Genomic DNA, 22609 nt, shown 5'->3' on the forward strand with positions numbered 1-22609 from the left:
GGTCATAACTTTTCTTCCAAAGTAAGTGCCTTTTAATTTCATGGCTGCAGTTACCATCTGCAGTGATTTTGGAGCCCAAAAAAATAAAGTCTGACACTGTTTCGACTGTTTCCCCATCTATTTGCCATGAAGTGATGGGACCGGATGCCATGATCTTCGTTTTCTGAATGTTGAGCTTTAAGCCAACTTTTTCACTCTCCTCTTTCACTTTCGTCAAGAGGCTTTTTAGTTCCTCTTCACTTTCGGCCATAAGAATGGTGTCATCTGCATATCTAAGGTTATTGATATTTCTCCCGGCAATCTTGATTTCCACTTGTGTTTCTTCCAGTCTGGCGTTTCTCATGATGTACTCTGCATATAAGTTAAATAAGCAGGGTGACAATATACAGCCTTGACGTACTCCTTTTCCTATTTGGAACCAGTCTGTTGTTCCATGTCCAGTTCTAACTGTTGCTTCCTGACCTGCATACAGATTTCTCAAGAGGCAGGTCAGGTGATATGGTATCCGCATATCTCTCAGAATTTTCCACAGTTTTTTGTGATCCACACAGTCAAAGGCTTTGGCATAGTCAATAAAGCAGAAATAGATGTTTTTCTGGAGCTATCTTGCTTTTTCCATGATCCAGTAGATGTTGGCAACTTGATCTCTGGTTCCTCTGCCTTTTCTAAAACCAGCTTGAACATCTGGAAGTTCACGGTTCATGTATTGCTGAAGACTGGCTTGGAGAATTTTGAGCATTACTTTACTAGCATGTGAGATGAGTGTAACTGTGCGGTAGTATGAGCATTCTTTAGCATTGCCTTTCTTTGGGATTGGAATGAAAAGTGACCTTTTCCAGTCCTGTGGCCACTGCTGAGTTTTCCAAATTTGCTGGCATATTGAGTGCAGCACTTTCACAGCATCATTTTTCAGGATTTGAAATAGCTCAACTGGAATGCCATCACCTCCACCAGCTTTGTTCATAGTGATGCTTTCTAAGGCCCACTTGACTTCACATTCCAGGATGTCTGGCTCTAGATGAGTGATCACACCATTGTGATTATCCGGGTCATGAAGATCTTTTTGTACAATTCTTCTGTGTATTCTTGCCATCTCTTCTTAATATCGTCTGCTTCTGTTAGGTCCATGCCATTTCTGTCCTTTATCGAGCCCATCTTTGCATGAAATGTTCTCTTGGTATCTCTAATTTTCTTGAAGAGATCTCTAGTCTTTCCCATTCTGTTGTTTTCCTCTATTTTTTTTGCATGGATCGCTAAGGAAGGCTTTCATATCTCTTCTTGCTATTCTTTGGAACTCTGCATTCAGATGTTTATATCTTTCCTTTTCTCCTTGGCTTTTCACTTCTCTTCTTTTCACAGCTGTTTGTAAGCCCTCCCCAGACAGCCAATTTGCTATTTTGCATTTCTTTTCCATGGGGATGGTCTTGATCCCAGTCTCCTGTACAATGTCACAAACCTCAGTCCACAGTTCATCAGGCACTTTATCTATCAGATCTAGGCCCTTAAATCTATTTCTCACTTCCACTGTATAATCATAAGGGATTTGATTTAGGTCATACCTGAATGGTCTAGTGGTTTTCCTTACTTTCTTTAATTTGAGTCTGAATTTGGCAATCAGGAGTTCATGATCTGAGCCACAGTCAGCTCCTGGTCTTGTTTTTGTTGACTGTATAGAGCTTCTCCATCTTTGGCTGTAAAGAATATAATCAATCTGATTTCAGTGTTGACTATTGGGTGATGTCCATGTGTAGAGTCTTCTCTTGTGTTGTTGGACGAGGGTGTTTGCTATGACCAGTGCATTTTCTTGGCAAAGCTCTATTAGTCTTTGCCCTGCTTCATTCCGTATTCCAAGGCCAAATTTGCCTGTTACTCCAGGTTTTTCTTGACTTCCTACTTTTACATTCCAGTCCCCTAAAATGAAAAGGACATCTTTTTTGGGTGTTAGTTCTAAAAGGTCTTGTAGTTCTTCATAGAACCGTTCAACTTCAGCTTCTTCAGCATTACTGGTTGGGGCACAGACTTGGATTACCATGATATTGAATGGTTTGCCTTGGAGATGAACAGAGATCATTCTGTCGTTTCTGAGATTGCATCCAAGTACTGCATTTCGGACTCTCTTGTTGACCATGATGGCTACTCCATTTCTTCCAAGGGATTCCTGCCCTCAGTAGTAGATATAATGGTCATCTGAGTTAAATTCACCGATTCCAGTCCATTTTAGTTCGCTGATTCCTAGAATGTCGACGTTCACTCTTGCCATCTCTTGTTTGACCGCTTTAAATTTGCCTTGATTCATGGACCTGACATTCCAGGTTCCTATGCAATATTGCTCTTTACAGCATGGGACCTTGCTTCTATCACTAGTCACATCCACAGCTGGGTATTGTTTTTGCTTTGGCTCCATCCCTTCATTCTTTCTGGAGTTATTTCTCCACTGATCTCCGGTAGCATATTGGGCACCTACTGACCTGAGGAGTTCCTCTTTCAGTATCCTATCATTTTGCCTTTTCATATTGTTCATGGGGTTCTCAAGGCAAGAAAACTTTAGGGAGCATACAAACATTCAAACCAATAGCAGTAGATATTTTCAAACTCAAAACCACCACTCACTCAGACAGACCTTCGCATTTATTTTAAATGGAGATGATATGAAACAATAGCCACAGTGATTGTACATATCCAAGGTACCTGATGTTTGAAAAGAATTTCACATATTCCATTATGGCAAGTTTCAAAAGTGAGAATATGTAGTACATACTGCCTGAAAGTCATTGTGTGATTACCCAAAGTTGGCAGTTGAGATTAGAAAGAAAAAAGGAGAAGCAGATTTCAACTCTGGTTTGAAATGTTTCCTTTTTGTTTTTAATTTGCATTAAATATAGTTTTCATTCTGTCTGCCCTCTGAGAGATAAGAGGCTTATGGAAGATTCCTGATGGGAGAGACTGACCGTGGGGAAACTGGGCCTTGTTCTGATGGATGGGGCCATGATCAGTAAATCTTTAATCCAATTTTCTGTTGATGGGTGGGGCTGTGTTCCTTCCCTGTTATTTGACCTGAGACCAAACTATGGAGGAGGTAGTGAAGATAATGGCGCCCTCCTTCAAAAGGTCCCTGCACACACTGCTGCACTCAGTGCCCCTGACCCTGCAGCAGGCCACCGCCGACCCACGGCTCCACTGGAGACTCCTGGACACTCACAGGCAAGTCTGGCTCAGTCTCTTGTGGGGTCACTTCTCCTTTCTCCTGGGTCCTGGTGCACACAAGATTTTGTTTGTGCTCTCCAAGAGTCTGTTTCCCTGGTCTTGTGTAAGTTCTGTAATCAAATCCCGTTGGCCTCCAAAGTCAAATTCCTTGGGGGTTCTCAATCCCTTTGCCAGATCCTCAGGTTGGAAAATCTGTTGTGGGTCCTAGAAATTTCTTAACAGTGTGAGAACTCCTTTGGCATAATTGTTCTGCAGCATGTGGGTCGTCTGCTCGGCAGCTTTATGGTGGGGTTATTGGTGACCTTCTCCAAGAGGGCTTATACCACAGGCTGTGTGAATAATCAAATGGATCACATAGACCACAACCTTGTCTAACTCAATGAAACTACGAGCCATGCCACGTAGGACTACCCAAGACAAACAGGTCATGCTGGAAAGTTCTGACAAAATGTGGTCCGCTGGAGAAGGAATGCCAAACCACTTCAGTATTCTTGCCTCGAGAACCCCAGGAACAGTATGAAAAGGCAAAAATATATGACCCTGAAAGATGAACTCCCCAGGTTGGTAGGTGCCCAGTATGGTACTGGAGAAGAATGGAGAAATGAATCCAGAAAGAATGAAGAGATGGAGCCAAAGATGTGACTGGTGATAGAAGTAAAGTCTGACTCTGTAAAGAAAAATCTTGCATAGGAACCTGGAATGTTAGGTGCATGAATCAAGGTAAATTAGAAGTGGTCAAACAAGAGATGGCAAGAGTGAACATCGACATTTTAGGAATCAGCAAACTAAAATGGGTGAATTTAACTCAGGTGACTATTACATCTACTACTGTGGGTAAGAATCCCTTAGAAGAAATGGAGTAGCCATCATAGTCACTAAAGAGTCTGAAATGCAATACTTGGGTAATCTTAAAAACTACAGAATGGTCTCAGTTCGTTTCCAAGGCAAGCCATTCATTATCACAGTAATCCAAGTCTATGCCCCAACCAATAATGCTGAAGAAGCTTAAGTTGAGCAGTTCTATGATGACCTATAAGACCTTCTAGAACTAGTACCAAAAAAAAAAAAAGATGTCCTTTTCACCATAGGGGACTGGAATGCAAAAGTAGGACGTCAAGAGATACCTGGAGTAACAGGCAAATTTGGCCTTGGAGTACAAAACAAAGCAGGTCAAAGGCTAATGGAGTTTTGCCAAGAGAACTCACTGGTCATAGCAAGCACACTCTTCCAACAACACAAGAGAAGACTCTACACCTAGACATCACCAATGGTCAACACTGAAATCAGATTGATTATATTCTTTACAGCCAAAGACGGAGAAGCTCTATACAGTCAGCAAAAACAAGACCAGGAGCTGACTATGGCTCAGATCATAAACTCCTTAAATTGAAGAAACTAACCAATAGACCATTCAGGTAGGACCTAAGTGACATAAGGGATTAGATCCAATAGACCAGAGTACCTGAAGAAATATGGACAGAAGTTCGTGACATTGTACAGGAGACAGGGATCAAGACCATCCCCAAGAAAAGGAAATGCAAAAACACAGTTGTCTGAGGAGGCCTTACAAATAACTGAGAAAAGAAGAGAAGCTAAAGGCAAAGTAGTAAAGGAAAGATATACCCATTTGAATGCAGAGTTCCAAAGAATAGCAAGGAGAGATAAGAAATCCTTCCTCAGCGATCAGTGCAAAGAAATAGAGGAAAACAACAGAATGGGAAAGACTAGAGATCTCTTCAAGAAAATTAGAGATACCAAGGGAACATTTCATGCAAAGGAGGGCACAATAAAGGACAGAAACAGTATGGACCTCACAGAAGCAGAAGATATTAAGAAGAGGTGGCAAGACTACCCAGAAGAACTATACAGAAATGATCATCATGACCCAGAAACTACAATGGTGTGATCACTCACCTAGAGCCAGACATCCAGGATGCCAAATCAAGTAGGCCTTAGGAAGCATTACTACAAACAAAGCTAGCGGAGGTGATGGAATTCCAATTGAGCTATTTCAAATCTTAAAAGATGATGCTTTGAAAGTGCTGCACTCAATATGCCAGAACATTTGGAAAGTTCAGAAGTAGCCACAGGACTGTAAAAGGTCAGTTTTCATTACAACCCCAAATAAAGGCAATGCCAAAGAATGTTCAAACTACTGCACAATTGCATTCATCTCACACACTAGCAAAGAAATGCTCAAAAATCTCCAAGCCATGCTTCAACAGTACATGAACCATGAACATCCAGATGTTCAAGCTGGATTTAGAAAAGGCAGAGGAACCAGAGATCAAACTGCCAACATCCGTTGGATCATCGATAAAGCAAAAGAATACCAGAAAAAAATCTACTTCTGCTTTATTGACTATGCCAAAGTCTTTGACTGTGTAGATCACAACAAACTGTGGAAAATTCTGAAAGAGATGGGAATACCAAACCAGTTTAATGGCCTCCTGAGAAATCTGCATGCAGGTCAAGAAAGAGCAATTAGAACTGGACATGGAAAGACAGACTGGTTCCATATTGGGAAAGGAGTATGTCAAGGCTGTATATTGTCACCCTGCTTATTTAACTTCTATGCAGACTGCATCATGTGAAATGCCAGGCTGGATGAAGCTCCAGCTGGAATGGAGATTTCCGGGAGAAATATCAATAACTTCAGATATTCAGATGACACCACCCTTATGGAAGAAAGTGAAGAACTAAAGAGCCTCTTGGTGAAAGTGAAAGTGGAGAGTGAAAAAGCTGGCTTAAAACTCAACATTCAAAAAATGAAGATCATGGCATGTGGTCCCATCACTTCACGGCTAATAGATGGGGAAACAATGGAAACAGTGAGAGACTTTATTTTGGGGGGTTCCAAAATCACTGCAGATGGTCACTGCAGTTATGAAATTAGAAGATGCTTACTCCTTGGAAGAAAAGTTATGACCAACCTAGATAGCATATTCAAAAGCAGAGACATTACTTTACCAACAAAGGTCCATCTAGTCAAAGCCATAGTTTTTCCAGTAGTCATGCATGGATGTGAGAATTGGACTCTGAAGAAAGCTGAGGGCTGAAGAATTAATGCTTTTGAACTGTGGTGTTGGACAAGACTCTTGAGAGTTCCTTGGGCTGCAAGGAGATCCAACCAGTCAATCCTAAAGTAAATCAGTCCTGAATATTCATTAGAAGGACTGATGCTGAAGTTCCAATACTTTGGCCACGTGATCAGAAGAACTGACTCATTGGAAAATACCCTGATGCTGGGAAAGATTAAAGCCGGGAGGAGAAGGGAATGACAGAGGATCAGATGGTTTGATGGCATCACTGACTCACTGGACATGAGTTTGAGTAAGCTCTGGGTGTTGGTGATGGACAGGGAAGCCTGACGTGATGCAATCTGTGGGGTCACAAAGAGTCAGACACGACTGAGTGACTGAACTGAGCTGAACTGAAAATATAGTTGAGTTACAATGTTGTCTTAGTTTAAGGTGTAGAACAAAGAGATTCTGTTGTACATATGTATGAATAAAAATATAAATATTCTTTTCTTTACTTTCTCTTCTATTGTAGGTTATTACAAGATATTGAATAGAGTTCCCTGTGCTACACTGCAGATCCCTGTTATTTATCTATCTTATATAGCATCATCATCATATAGTCGCTCAGTCTTGTCTGATTCTGTGACCCCACGATCTGCCAGATTCTTCTGTCCATGGGATTCTCCGGGCAAGAATACTGGAATAGGTTGCCAGTTCCTTCTCAGAAGTCTGTATATGCCAGTTCCAAATTTCTAACTTGTCCCTCCTGGCTTCCCCTTGACATGTTTTCTTTCGATGTGTTTTTTGCACCCTTGTCAAAAAGAAAGAAAGAAACAGGTGAAGAAAAAGAGGAGAAAGAAGGATGAGGGAAGGAAAACACAGGAAATTCAAAAAGAACAGGGATGGAGAGGAAGAAGACGGAAAAAATCTGAAAGGGTGGAAGCATCTAAGGTTCGGAAGTTTCACATCAAAATCCTCACTCAGAAATAATTTTGTAGGGTCAACAGAGCTCTGTTAAAATAACACCATGTACTTAATGTGTCTTTCTAAGGTGAGGCAGTCAGACTAGCAGTTACCAGCACTCCTTCTTACTTTGTCTTCTTTCTTTTATATAAATCTAGAAGGAAATAAGCCAACACAGATTTAGCTCCCAAATCTTAGTGGAGCAACCATAGAAGACAGTAGTCCTTTTTGAAGACAAAGGCTGGGAGAAATGCAATAAAAATTCTGATCCTGAGACCTGAAAGGGAGGGCACACTTAGTACTTTTAAAAATTTATTTATTTATGATTGGAGGATTAATTGCTTTACAATATTGTGTGGGTTTCTTCCATACATCAACACTCATCAGCCATAAGTATACACATGTCTCATCCCTCTTGAACTTCCTTTCCATGCCCCACCCCGTCCCACCTCTCCAGGTCATCATGGAGCTCTGGTTTGAGTTTCCTGACTCATTCATCAAATTCCCACTGGCAATCTATTTCACATGCACTGGTATTAGTTCCATCATTTGGCCCAGGTCTCTATGGGAAAGGATACCTTCACAGGCAAAAGCATGGTTGGGAGAAGCATTCTGATCACTCCCTTTGTCTGCCACATCTTCCTGGAGGGGAGACAAACCCTGCCCCAAAGAGCTGAGAACCAGGACATGAGGCTCTGACAACAGGACTACTTCTGTCTTTTTGTTGTGTTTGCTTGTTTGTGTTCATTGACCCAAGAAATGCGTTTCTTTTCTAAGTGCCTGATGTTAAAGAAGTCTCCATTCAAGAGGACCATGAGGGCAGGCTTGGGAGGACTCAAACAGGCTGTAAATAATTAATGCTGTCCAACAATCTGTCTCATCACAAGGCCTTTAGTTCTGTCTGGTGACTAGTGCATTGAGAGAATAAGAACTGGTAAGTAAACCAGAGCTATCAGGGCTAGAATGTTGCCTCCAACACCTGTGTTCATAACAAACTCCCCCATCAGAGGTTAGCCCGCAAAAAAGGCTTTATCTAACTTTATAGCTGGAGAAATTAAGGTAAAAGAGAGAAAACCACTTTCCCAAGGTCACATAATAAAGGTAATGCAGTTATGCGTGTTCAGTCACTCAGTCGTGTCCGACTCTTTGTGACCCTATGGACGGTAGCCTGCCAGCCTCCTCTGCCCATGGAATTCTCCAGGCTAGACTACTGGGGTAGGTTGCCATGCCCTCCTCCACGGGATCTTCCTGACCCAGAGATTGAACTCACGTCTTTCTGGATCGGTTAGTACTTCTTGATGACACTGGTTTTGATATGAGGCAGGTTCTGAACAGTTTTCATTTGCCATTTTTGCATTATGGTAAAGTATATATGATATCAAATTTACCATTTTAACCACTTTTAAGTGTATAGTTCAGTGGCATAGGGTACATTCATATGGCAATCATCACCACCATTCATGCCCCAACTTTTTCCATCTTTTCTGACATTAAACAGTAACTTCCCATCTCTCCTCCCTCTAGCCCCTGCCAACCACTTCTGAACATTCTTTTACAGCAAAAAGAAGTGTTGACTTTGACCTTGGTTTACAACCAGAAATGTAATTAGATGCAGGAGTGGGGTGAGGAGGGGGTAAATGTCAATTCAACACTGACTGTCTTTGGTAGGAGACACCTGGGGACTGTACCGTGGTATGCGTGTGTGTGTCTTTAAAAGATTCTCCACCTCCCGGCCAGCCTCCTCAGCATTTGCCACTAGGTTTTGCAGCCTGCCGGTTGCCTCAGTCCAGGCTAGGAGCTGGCAGTCTCCTTTGTAGTTTCAGGAGCAGTTTTGTTGCCATGGAGGCCACATTCTGATTTGAGGACTGTAAAGGTAATCCTTTGCTTTTAGTTCCAAAGATCTGCCCCAAAGATAGGCTGCTGCTCTTCTTCTGGAAAAGCCTGATTGGTAGTTTTCCTCCAAGCGCTCAGTCTGAAGTGCTTTATCCTATTCCCTCGCCAACTTCAAAACTCAAGCTCTCCCAGGGCCTCTGGAAGGGAGTCTGTGGCTTCCATCGATTTCCCGCAAATGGCTGATCCTGGAGGTGGTGCAGTTTGCAATGGGACGCTTCATAATCAGAGTGCCTCCGACTGTCACCGGGGAAACTGCTGGAAGAACGGGGTGGTGAAAGAATCCCAGGTAAGAGGCGATCCCTCCCCCTTCATCTGAATGATTGGAACATTTCAATATTTTGCTGTAAAGCTCTTTGAAGCTGTCCTCATTGAAAGCCTTGGCAGGAAGTGTTTTCCATGTTTGGACTCTGCTTCGGCTCATTTCAAATGCTTGGCGACTAAAAAGTTTAGATATGGGTTAACGAGGGAATTTCTTCTTTATACAGGAGAGGAGATATGTAGACCCAAGAGCTTTCAACTCCTAATATACAAACATCCCTACTAGTTGTTTTCTCTCAAGTGTTTTGGGAAGCACTGTTGCAAAGGCTAAAATTCTTGAGCTGAATTTCAGTCCCTCAGAAAATCACAACAGACTGCGTTCACCATGCTTCATAAGAAATAAAAAAGGAAGTGAAAGTAAACACTGCTGAGATTATGTGGAGTTGGTGGCATTTTCCCCTGGTAGAGGAGGAATGCCTCTCTGTTTGAAAAGCGACTTCTTTTCGGTGTTCCGTGGGGCCTTGTCAGAACTCACAGCTTGATTTGGGGCCAAAGTCTTTCTTTGAAATTTGACATCACAAGCATTCCTTTTTATAAGACACTTCAGAAAGCGTGGCTTATTGTTATATGCTGCACACAGGAACCAAACAGACTTTGAATTGTTTTCCCATGTGAGGCTTTAAAAAAATGTTTTCACTCCTGCTATGGCAGAATGTTTGAGGGGAATGTGCTGAGGAGGAGGAGGAGGAGGAGGAACCCCAGAAATGTTGTCAGCTTATTCAAAGAGGGAGCCAAGCCGGGTCTGCAAGCTACTTGTGAAAACAAGCAGGCAGCTTCTCACGGGATGCCCAGCCCTCTGCTCTGAGCCGCAGGAAGAGCAGGGTGACCTCACCTGCTCCGGAGCAGATTAGCATAGGCAAACTGGCAGCTTTACTCATGGAAAATGAGAAGCTGAGTGGCAAGGAACCCACTCGGGAGAAATGGGGGGAAGGGGGGAAAGTCAGATGGTTCTAAGACCACAGGACAGGTGGGGCTGGTTGGAGGCCAGCTTACGATTCAGTGAATTAAATTCATGTGTCCAGTGGGATGAAAGAGGTGGAGAGGGGGAATCGCTCTGGAGTATGGGTCCTTTGTGAATAGGCTGTAGTCTCCAAAATGTGTTCCTGTCTCAACAAAAGGCCTTACCCTAGCCTTGAAGTGTCCACTAAAACCCTCAGGTCTGGGGTTGACTATTCAATCAGTCAAAAAGTTCATTCGGGTTTTCTCATACTATCTTCCTGCAAACCCAAATGACCTTATTTGGCCCTCCCAACATAATGTGAAGAAAAAGTATTCAAGTCTCATTATTCGCATGAGGGGGATCATACTAATTCCCACCAGTTCTTCATTACTGCATCAATTCAGATCATTACCACTGAAGACTCTCTTTGCCCCTAAAATGACTGTAACACTGGCCCCTGGCCTACTCACCTTCTGAACCATCCCCACCCTGAGGGCAGAAATGCCTTCAGGGGATTCCTTCTCTCTGTCCCTACTTTATCTTAGTTCTGTAACCACCCTCTAGTGTTTCAGGCCAGAGACTTAGCTAGATGGTGATGACCACTCTTAAGTAAGAAGAAAAGCCAGAATCCAGAAGATTTGTTACTAAGTGCTCCTACAAGACTGCAAATAACTTTGAATTTATCCACACTTCCCTAAGAGCAGCAGGAAATATTAGGGCAGCCACTGCCTTTTCCAACAGCTCTTTCTGAAGGAAGGAACATCCAGAACCTATTTGCTCAGATATATTTAGGTGTTACTAAGTTGAAATTGGCTTCCACTGAGAGCCTCAATTATGCTTAAAAAGTATGTTCCAGAAAGAAGAAACTCTGCTGGGTTCTTAGGGCAGTAGGGCAGACAAGGGTCTGTTTTCCCCTCTGTGGTTGTGGGTGTGGCCGTCTTTACCATCATGATCCTCAGTCACTGGCTTTAGTCCATTTCGCTTTGAGGACACCTTAAGCAAACTGAGGCTTGACCAAAAGCCTTGCAGCTTGAACCCAGTCCTTACAGAACAAACTCACTCTTGGAACCCAACCACCATGTTTGAAGGAAGCCAAAGCAGCTCAGGAGAAGCCCAAGCAGAAAAAAACCAAGTAACCCAGGCAAGATGCAGTGCCAGCTGGTAGACTGAGTGAGTCAGCTGTCTTAGAAGTGGGTGCCCCAGCCCCAGAGTCTGTCTGTTCCAATTGTTCTTCATGGAGTAGAGATGCCTTGTCCCTACTGCTGCTAAGTTGCTTCAGTTGTGTCCGACTCTTTGTGACCCCGTGGGCTGTAGCCCCCCCCAGGCTCCTCTGTCCGTGGGATTCTCCAGGCAAGAATACTGGAGTGGGTTGCATCTCCTTCTCCAGGTCCCCACTGGCCCTGCTCAGATTACAGATTCTTGAGCAAACAAGTGCTATTTGTTTTAAGAATGGTGGTGATTTATTAAACAACAATAAACATGTAAACACATGGATATTCTATTTCTTTAATATGCCTAGAAAAATCATTCTACAGTCTTATTACAACCATTCTCAACGCCTTCAATTTGAGGAAACAGTTTTTGCCATCAATCTTTGGCGAAGATTCCTTTTCCTAAGCTTTATATTTCTATCTTATTTTATCTTGTATTTTGCATAAGGACTTAAGGTGAGTGTCTGGCTGGTAAAACCAAACACAATGAACTCATATGACATCAGTGCAAAAGCACAATCATTTGAAGGCTGTCAAATCCAAAGTGTAATTATTCAACCTGAGGAGGTCTGTAACTTGCTGCCTTATCTAAGAAATAGCAGGCAAAGAAGGATGCATGTGTTCAGGTTTAGCTGTTTTGTTGATTGAAAGAATATATATTTTAAAGTCTATTTAATATCTTCCAATTATAAATTAATTTTATCTATTGGTTAAAGTTTCCTAGAAAATGATTCTCTTTAGAAACACAAGTAGAAGTAGATTGACGTTAACCTAATTATTTTCAAGGAATCCACTACGTTTATTTTGAAATACACTTGTTTTAATCTTCCTACTAAGTACTGTCATCTCTCTTAGTTGGCCTGAACTAATGGTTTACTGAAATTCTAAAGTACGCCAACCCATAAATTCATGTGAGAAGTTGTCGCCACCATATTATTGTTAGAAAGTCATAGGGCCATTCATTCACAAATTAAACATTTGGAAACAAACAAACACTATGAGCAGGTCTCAGAGAAGTATTCAAAACTGTTCTCCATAATCTACTGCATCCATCACAATTCTCTCTAAATAATGCTTCACTCAAAAGCTTTACACATTGAAGATCGTTTGATTACAGCAGAGGTTGAGATGACAAATACCCAGCAGGCTGGCAAGGCCTGGGGTGGAAATTGAAAGTGGTCAAGCATGGGATAAGGCTTCCCAGGTGGCTCAGCGGTAAAGAGTCTGCCTGCCAAGCAGGAGACACAGGATCAATATCTGGATTGGCAAGATCCCCTGGAGCAGGAAAGAGCAACCCACTCCAGCATTCTTGCTTGGAAAATCCCATGTGCAGAGGACCCTGACAGGTTACAGTCCATGGGGTTGCAAAGAGTCCATCACGACTTAGCAACTAAACAACAGTAACAAAGCACGGGTTTACCCGAGTAGAGTGAAGCAACTCAGGTAACAACAACAAGAGCTCAGGACAGTGTTGTGTTGACAGATTTTATGATTTTCAAAAGAAGCTGGAAATCCAGATGGGGGAGGAGGGGAAGAGCATATCCTAATTTTTAAGTATTGTTATTTAATCCTTCAAAAAGCCAACAGTGTAGATTTCAAGGAGACATTACTACCAGCCACAAGCCTGTAATCTCTGAACTATTGTTGTTTAGTCACCAAGTTCTGTCCAACGCTCTGTGACCCCACGGACTATAGCCCACCAGACTCCTGCGTCCATGGGATTTTCACAGCAAGAATAATAGAGTGGGCTGCATTTCCTTCTCCAGGGGATCTTTCAGACCCAGGGATTGAACCTGCACCTCCCACATCTCCAGCATTGCAGGCAGACTCTTTACCACTGAGCCACCAGGGAAGTCCCTCTGAGCTACAGGATGAGAAAAATAAGAGGTCCTAAATAGAGTGAGGTTATTGATATTTCTCCCGGCAATCTTGATTCCAGCTTGTGCTTCACCCAGCCCAGCATTTCTCATGATGTACTCTGCATAGAAGTTAAATAAGCAGAGTGCAATATATAGCCTTGATGTACTCCTTTTCCTATTTGAAACCAGTCTATCGTTCCATGTCCAATTCTGACTGTTGTTTCCTGACTTGCATACAGATTTCTCAAGAGGCAGGTCAGGTGGTCTGGTATTCCCATCTCTTTCAGAATTTTCCATGGTTTATTGTGATCCACACAGTAAAGGCTTTGGCATAGTCAATAAAGCAGAAATTCCATCACTTCATGGGAAATAGATGGGGAAACAGTGGAAACAGTGTCAGACTTTATTTTGGGGGGCTCCAGAACAACTGCAGATGGTGACTGCAGCCATGAAATTAAAAGACGCTTACTCCTTGAAAGAAAAGTTATGACCAACCTAGATAGCATATTCAAAAGCAGAGATATTACTTTGCCGACTAAGGTCCGTCTAGTCAAGGCTATGGTTTTCCTGTGGTCATGTATGGATGTGAGAGTTGGACTGTGAAGAAGGCTGAGCACTGAAGAATTGATGCTTTTGAACTGTGGTGTTGGAGAAGACTCTTGAGAGTCCCTTGGACTGCAAGGAGATCCAACCAGTCCATTCTGAAGATCAGCTCTGGGATTTCTTTGGAAGGAATGATGCTAAAGCTGAAACTCCAGTACTTTGGCCACCTCATGCGAAGAGTTGACTCATTAGAAAAGACTCTGATGCTGGGAGGGATTGGGGGCAGGAGAAGAAGGGGCGACAGAGGATGAGATGGCTGGATGCCATCACGGACTCAATGGACGTGAGTCTGAGTGAACTCCGGGAGTTGGTGATGGACAGGGAGGCCTGGCATGCCGTGATTCATGGGGTCACAAAGAGTCGGACATGACTAAGTGACTGAACTGAACTCAACTGAATATTTCTTTCACTATAAAACTACATTTATATCCCGCCTTACAACCTTGAGTAAAAATGAACTCTCCAGGGAGATATTTCTTTTCTGGTGGCTTTTCACAACCCAGCACCCCTCAGGATTTCCCAGGGAACCACTTAAGGAAGAATGATAGCAGGAAAACGATCTTTGACCTCAGCTAGAATTGGGTTTGAGTCCTAGTTTGCCCCTTACTAGCCATGCCTCATCAGAAAGGTAGCTTCGTGTCTCTGACCCATATCTCATAAGGCAATGCTGAAGATTTGATAAGATAGTGTATGCAAGGCTCTCAGTAACTCTCACATGTGTGAAGTCGCTCAGTCGTGTCTGACTCTTTGGAACCTCATGGACGGTAACCTACCAGGCTCCACGGTCCATGGGACTTTCCAGGCAAGAATACTGGAGTGGGCTGCCATTTCCTTCTCCAGGGGAACTTCCCAACCCAGGGATCAAACCCGGGTCTCCTGCATTGCAGACATACGCTTTACCATCTAAGCCATTAGGGAAGCCCCCTAGCTCACATGTGTAGTCAACAATAAATGGTAGCTTTTATCTGTGGAAGTTAGCCTGCAGCTATCTCTTACTCTTCTACTGCTATTTTAAGAATGTTCAGTACAATGCCTGGCATGTAACAGATGCTCAGTAAATGATAGTCTTATGCCTTGAATTCCCTTATGCAGTCATGGCTTTATTTTACTTGGTCTGTCAGCAGCACTTGACACAAATAATCATTCCTCCTCCTTCAAGCACTTTGCTCTCTTGGCTTCCAGGTTATGACCCTCTTATATCACCAGCTCTTCCTTCGCAGTGTCTATTCCTGGCTTTACTCATCTCCTTGACCTTTAAACAGTGGAGTGACCCAAGGCTCAGTCCTTGTACCCCTTCTCTTTCCTAACTGTAAATATCTCTTTATTGAACCTTGCCCCATCACTGTACAAACATCACTATCCATGTTTATGTATTATGCGTACATATGCCATTTCCAATGGCTTACTTGATATTTCACTTGGAGAATCAAAGGCATCTCCAACTTAACATGCCCAGAACTGAGCCCCTGATACTCCTTCTATCCCAAACACGCTTCCTTTAGAGTCTTTCCCATTGCAGAAAATGACAACTCTAGTCTTCCAGTGGCTCAAACCAAAAACATGAAACCATTCATGACTTTGCATTTTACATTCAATGAGTCAGCAAATTCATGATCCTCTCTTCACAGAATATCCAGAATCTGACCGCTCCTCACCTCTCCACAGCAACCTCTCTGGTCTCAGCCCCTAAAATCTCTCACCTTGATCGTTTTGGAAGCCTCATCCTTTTTCCCCATTCTCTGGTTATCCACTACTGAATAACCACCCATACCAACCAGAGCAACACTAAACAACAACCATTTCATTATGATCATGGACTCTGCTACCTAGGACTTCGATTGGGGGACCTAGAACAGCTGAGCCTGGAGGAATCACCTACAAGATGGAGTCCTCACTCCCACGTCCCATGCAGTCTGGGACAGCTGAGAAACAGGGTAAGCCAAGACTGTGGGCTGCATTGCCCATATGTCCTCACCAGCCCAGAGGGCTCCAAGAGTTTTCTCGTAAGTGAAGCAGAACTCTCACAGCCTTCTGTACCCTAGCCTCAGAGGTCAGCTTCATGAGTGCCTGTTGAAGCAGTCACAAGCCCACCAAGTTCAAGCGCAGTCTTTGAGAATAAACAGGCATATAATGCCTACTTAGATTTTTACCAAAAGTAAGAGTAAATTTAAGAATATGCTTGGAAAGCAAGTCGATGATGATGTTATTGTATTTGTTATGATGTTACTTTGATTGAGGCAGACTGTCTTTATTATGCAAGACACTTGTAAGTGTAGAGATTTTTTTTTCAATTGCATTGTATTTTTTTTCATTGGTATTATAAATGAAGACAGAACAAAGTAGAATGCTTTGTGATGTCATATGGCAATTGCATTTTTTGTCTTTCTCTGGGTAAAAATGTATTAGATCTGTAATTAAAGTCTTTCTTGAAAGCAAAAGCAAACAAATAAAAAAAAAACCTATTTCTCAATGGAAAGATGATTAAAAAGCTTATAGACATCTTTTAAATTTCATACCCTGCTTCCACCCTTGCTCCCCGTCCACTACCATCAGCAAGGCTGCTCTCAATATAGCAGCAGAATGATCCTGTTGAAATGACATCAAGAGCTCACTTTTCTGCCCAAATCCTCCCCATGGACCCCATTTCACTCAGAGTAAAAGCTGAGATCCTTACAATAACCACAGGTACCACGGGCACTTTGATCCATCCATGACTCAGCTCCTGCCCCTTTCTGGGTGCTTGGGGTGTTCCAGTCACACTTGAGCCAGGAGCCCAGGACCTGCCCACCCGGGGATATCCCCACATCCTCTCCCATTTGTACTTAGCCAGAAATCCACGTGACTGTACCTCCCTCCTTTCAAGTCAAATGCTAACAATCCTATCAAAATTGCAAACCTCCTTGCTTCCTGCCTCCCTTAACTGCTTGTTTTCTTTAGTACTTAACACCATCTGCACGTACACACAGAGATTTATTTCCTCTGCATTTGTCTGCCTCTGGTTCTAGAATGGGAGCCAGGCTCTGGCTGAGATTCCATCTTACTCACTGCTGAATCCCCGGAACCTCACCAGAGCCAATACACAGTAGGTGCTCAATAATGGCTGCACAGTGATTAAAGACCTGATTTCAGCTTGTTTTATTTCCTTTGCTGGTTCTGGTTCTTTAAAAGACGGAAAAGGCCCCTTGCCTGGAAAATCCCATGGATGGAGGAGCCTGGTGGGCTGCAGTCCATGGGATCGCTAGGAGTTGGACATGACTGAGCGACTTCACTTTCACTTTTCACTTTCATGCAGTGGAGAAGGAAATGGCACACACTCCAGTGTTCTTGCCTGGAGAATCCCAGGGACGGGGAAACCTGGTGGGCTGCCGTCTCTGGGGTCGCACGGGGTCGCACAGAGTCCGACACGACTGAAGCGACTTAGCAGCAGCAGCAGCAGCATATGATACATAGTCTACTTTGTAGATTTTGAAGTGTCTAACCTCTTATTAATTACTAATTTAATTATTAGTAATTAATTAGTAATGAAAGGTTTCCTATCCTTTGTTGGAGAACATAACTACTGTTTACTTCCCTCTTTTTAAAAATCAATAGATGTTAGATTATTTTGTGTGACCAGGTCACTACATACTTTTATGTCGATATCCAAATATTAGGTATACTCTAAGCCTGGGGTTAGAGAACGTGCTTTCAGCAAGCAGAACTTTTTAAAGGAAATTAAAAAAGAAATAAATATTATTAATTTATCCTGATGATTCTACTACCTCTTAATAGAAGATGAAATATGCCTGAATTGGAGGGAAAATGACTAATACCTCAGGGTATACAGACCTATTATCTGGTTTTAATAAAAATTCTGCATTCTCAGGATCGCATATCCAAGAAAAACCAGAATAACCTGCTTTCCCATTCATGACCCTGTATATGAGAAGATTTTTAATGTTTAATTTAACAAATTTTGCATCACACTGTGTGCTAGGAATTTTCTAAATACAAGCTTATTTGATTCTCAGAAGCTTATGAACTTAATTACGCAAAGCATTTTTATATTATAGAAAAGTTCAGTAAATTTGCTTAAGAGTAAACCTCCTGTTAGTGGAGACTGGCCCCAAGGTCTGTGTTTTTAATTATTAGAAAAAAAAGTAGAAAAGCCTTTTCTTTAAACTTTTTTTTTGTGAATAATTTCAAACTTACAGAAAATTAAGAGTTCTGCAATGAATACTCACCACATAGAATCTGCAATGAACATTTTATTGTATTTATTTCACCACACTTTTTTCTGTCTGCACTTCCCTCTAGTCAGCCATCAATCCATATGTTTGGTGCATTTCAAAGAAAATTGTAAAATCAGTGCATCCCACCCCCAAGTATTAGCCAAACTTCAATATTTGTCCATAGCTCTTTTTTTTTTTTCTTTTGAGGCAAAATTTACATTGAATTTTGGCTTATATCACCTTTTGATTTCTCTTGTTGGAAAGAGTTTCATAATGTAGTTTTGACTGTAGCAAGATTTAACCTCTGGACAAAAATACTGAGTGGTGTGTAAATTCATGTCTGGTGAGATGGAAGATGGGCTTCCCAGGAGGCACTAGTGGTGAAGAACATGCCTGCTAATGCAACAGGTTTGATCGCTGGGTCAGGAAGATCCCCTGGAGGAGGGCATGGCAAGCCCATCCAGTATCCTTGCTGGGAAATCCCATGGACAGAGAAGCCTGGAGGGCTACAGTCTGTAAGGTCGCAAGGAGTCAGACACGACTGAAGCGACTTAGTCCAGCACAGCAGAGATGAAATAAGGACTCAGCAGAGACTCTCCCTCTTGAGGAACTCCCTGGCTATATATCTGTAATTCTGCAGAGATCAAGAGCCATTTTCCTCTTTTTTTTTTTTTCTTTAGTATAATCCAGCTAACAGGAAAGGAACTTAGTATAGAAATTCTTACAATTCCATTCTATGCCCTGTCTTTCTTACATATGGAGGAATGAGGTTCAACAAAGCTAAGTAGCTATCTCAGAGGTCACACCAGTGTGAGACACCCTCATCATTCTAGTCTCTTGATACCTCGACCAAGGACCTTTCTGGAAAGGTCCACTTTATTGGAAACCTCCCACCTGTGAAAGTAATCAGCCAGGGACTAAGGTATTTGATGATTCATAGTGGTACCTGCTATTGCAAATTCTTTAGCTTTGACTTCAAAATTGATGCTGCAAAATTGCATTTGTCTCATGTAAGATGTAAAGACCTCTTTTTTCCTATTTCCTCAAATAAAAGACACATGGAGGGAGCCTCCTTCTTTGTATATCTTAGAAAAAATATGTCAGAGAAATCAATATTTATTGAGAGTTAATGATTGCTGCCACACACAAGATCCCACCAAATGTTTATGCTCACCTATCATTTTCAAATTTCACATTAAGGATCCAAGATTCAAGGAAGTGAGATAATCACCCACATGGAAGGCAAGTAATAGGAGGCTATTATGACCCCTAATATCACATAAGGGCTTCCCAGTCAGCGCTAGTAGTAAAGAATCTGCCTGCCAATGCAGGAAACATAAGAGACGCAGGTTTGATCCCTGGGTTGGGAAGATTCCCCTGGAGGAGGACATGACAACCCACTCCAGTACTCTTGCCTGGAGAATTCCATGGACAGAGGAGCCTGGTGGGCTATGGTCCATGGAGTCACAAAGAGTCGGGCATGACTGAAGCAACTTAGATGTACCCATGCCATATCACATAAACTGTTGCCACAACTCACAGCCCTACTGTTCTCTTAAAATGAACCATCATATAGAGATTGGGAGTAGGGCCTCCCCTTTGCACTGCTTGGGCTTGAATTTCAGCTTCACATCATCATTTTGTGACCTTGGGAAAGTGATTTAATCTCTGTGCCTTAGTTTCCTCATCTGGAAGATGAGGATAATAGTAGTGTCTGCCCAATGGATTCCTTGTAAGAAATAAATATGATAGCACATGCAAAGAATCAAAATGATTTCTTGAAATTTAACCAGTGCTTGCTTGACCCCTTTTAACTTTCAGCATCAGCTGTAATGATCCTTATATCCAAGATCTTGTTGGACTCTCACAACTATGCTCTGAAGTTTTGAAGTCTATTAACCCATTTCATGGATGGAAAAAACTGGGCTCAGAAAACTAATGAGACCAAAGATGCATGGATGAAGGGGAAAGAGTTGAACAAGAATCTCAGACATTTTTCAAGTGTCTAAGAATCTTAGACATTTCCCTCTAAGTTCAGGAATGTCTCAAAGGACTGGACACATAGTAGGCCTATACTCTGCACATCAACTCCATCAACTATTCCTTACAAGAACAGGTAGGAAGTTACAAAAAATCAGTGCTTCTAGTCTTCAGTAGATATATTCATAGCAAGAGATGAAGTGCTGTTTTGGTCATTACACTTAGAAGAACAGCTTTGGGGGTCAGTCGTAGTAATTTTTTTTGTAAAAGTCTTGAATAATGTGAATTTCTATCTTAGATTTTCATAGCCAGGCAGCAAAGTGATTTTACATGGCACATCGGGTAGCACAACTTCCTATAAATCTTTCTTTAAAAATCATTGACCTTTGTCTTTATATGTTTACGGCAGATAGCATGTGCGTTCCTCAGAATTACCTTCTTCTGAGCCTTCGTGAATCCTCAATTTCATTTTTAAGTGTGTGCCATCATGCAGGCTTGCTTCCAGACCCAACATGGGAATGCAAGTCAATTCACTTCTTGGTTCCTTTGCTGAACTTCCCCAAAGCAATGACATTGATGATGTGGTAAGCATTCTTACGTTTTGCAGCACCGCCTGTTTCCCAGTCATCTACTCTGATAGTCCAAAAGAAACCGCTAAGTCACTTCAGTCGTGTCCATCTCTGTGCAACCCCATAGACGGCAGCCCACCAGGCTCCTCCGTCCCTGAGATTCTTCAGGCAAGAACACTGGAGTGGGTTGCCATTTCCTTCTCCACTGCATGAAAGTAAAAAGTAAAGTGAAATCGCTCAGTCGTGTCCGACTCTTAGCGACCCCATGGACTGCAGCGTACCAGGCTCCTCCATCCAAGGGATTTTCCAGGCAAGAGTACTGGAGTGGGTTGCCATCACCTCCTCCGCCGAAAGAAACTAGGCTCCAGATATTCTCAAACACTAGAATATTCATAGCAGAATTGATCTCAGACCTCAGAGAAGCATGTTATCTCACTTTATAGGTGTTAGCAACATATTTCTCAATAAAGAACAAAACTGAGACTCACTTGCCCAATATCTCAAAATGGCCAATCCAGGATAAGACAGATGCCTGTCCACTGCCAGTTTCTAGAACTTCCACACAGTACTGTTTCTCAAAGTGCAGAATCTAAAACAAACCCTGTTGGAGCCCTTGACAATAAGGTCTTTTGCCAAACCATGCAAATAATGAGGGTATCTGGGAAAATCCCACAACTGATGTAAGGTTTGACGGACTGGTTTGTAAGTTTATGCAAGAGGGGCTGGCATTTCATTCATTGGGCTATGCTTCTCACTGATCAGTTCTTCCCAAGCCCACTGCAACAGGTGCCTATATGCGAAGATACAAAAGTTCTCCACAGGGTGGCCTGAGATAATGACTCAGTGGCTGAAATAAATAGGTCGTGAATATCAGTTTACTTTTTTAAAGTGCTATATCAATCTTTATACCAATCAAGATGACTCATGCTTTGTGTCTGCCCATTACTTAGGGCCCATAAATTATGTTGGTTAAAAAAAACATGCCTGTAACTTCTAAATGGTTGATTCAGGAGTACAGGTAAAAACTAATCAAGACTAGCCTTGCTCTGGGAGAAGTTACTTTTAATTTTTTTTTTTTTTTTTTGGTTAAAAAAAAAAGTTAATCAGATAATTATAGGTGTGACCATGGATGCTATCAGGTTTTCTTGGAAGCAAAGAAACAAATCACTGTGGTGCCATACTCTTGGGAAATTGGTTGGTTGGAGACATTATGCCTACTTTCCCAAGAAGCAAGAGGTTTTCATGGAAAATCAAATGCACACTGCCTTCCATGAAAACTGAAGATTTCAGCCAGAGAAACTGTATGCATTCAAGCAGTGCCTCTTTAAGGACACATTCTATCTTCAAAGGCAAGCAGAGAATGAGCCAGGTTATAGATTAACTGAACCTAGACTGTTCTAGACGTGCATAAAATGTAAGGGATTTTATAGGGTGATGGGCAGAGGGAGGTAAGGAGAATAGGTCTCTGAAACCATGAGCCAAATCCTGATAAACACACAGGAAAAGGAGACTGGTGGGATCCTGGGCAACTTTCTTTCTTGGTAGGGGGGCTTTCTGCTTCTTCAGATTACTCAATGGCAGGCACCGTTTGGTCCACCTTCAGGGAATGAGCATAATCAAAGGCCAAGAAGAAAGTGTTTCCATTTGATTCAAAGAGAAAAGCCATTGTTTATACTTCAAGTTCAGTTCCCTGAGCTCAGCCAAGTGACTCAGAACCACATATTGTGTGCCTCTGGAGCCCCACCCTTGTTTCAGCTCACCTGTGAGTCACCAGCTGCCTGGCCAGAGAAAGGAATGCTACATCACACACCTCACTTGTGCGGCAAAGCTCGTCT

At 42.3% G+C, this 22609-nt stretch overlaps 1 protein-coding gene across 1 annotated transcript in view; it reads left to right on the forward strand.

Annotated features, from left to right (window-relative positions):
- The first annotated feature begins 9224 nt into the window (after positions 1 to 9224).
- Positions 9225 to 22609, forward strand: part of SPTLC3 (serine palmitoyltransferase long chain base subunit 3) — a 135869-nt gene continuing 122484 nt past the window's right edge. The window contains exon 1 of the mRNA XM_068987695.1: positions 9225 to 9369. Coding sequence (XP_068843796.1) covers positions 9259 to 9369 — 111 coding nt within the window. The 5' untranslated portion in view covers positions 9225 to 9258. The remainder of the gene's footprint in view (positions 9370 to 22609) is intronic.

The sequence above is a fragment of the Capricornis sumatraensis genome, chromosome 15 (genome assembly GCF_032405125.1).
Source record: "Capricornis sumatraensis isolate serow.1 chromosome 15, serow.2, whole genome shotgun sequence".
In the NCBI taxonomy this organism is placed as follows: Eukaryota; Metazoa; Chordata; class Mammalia; order Artiodactyla; family Bovidae; genus Capricornis; species Capricornis sumatraensis.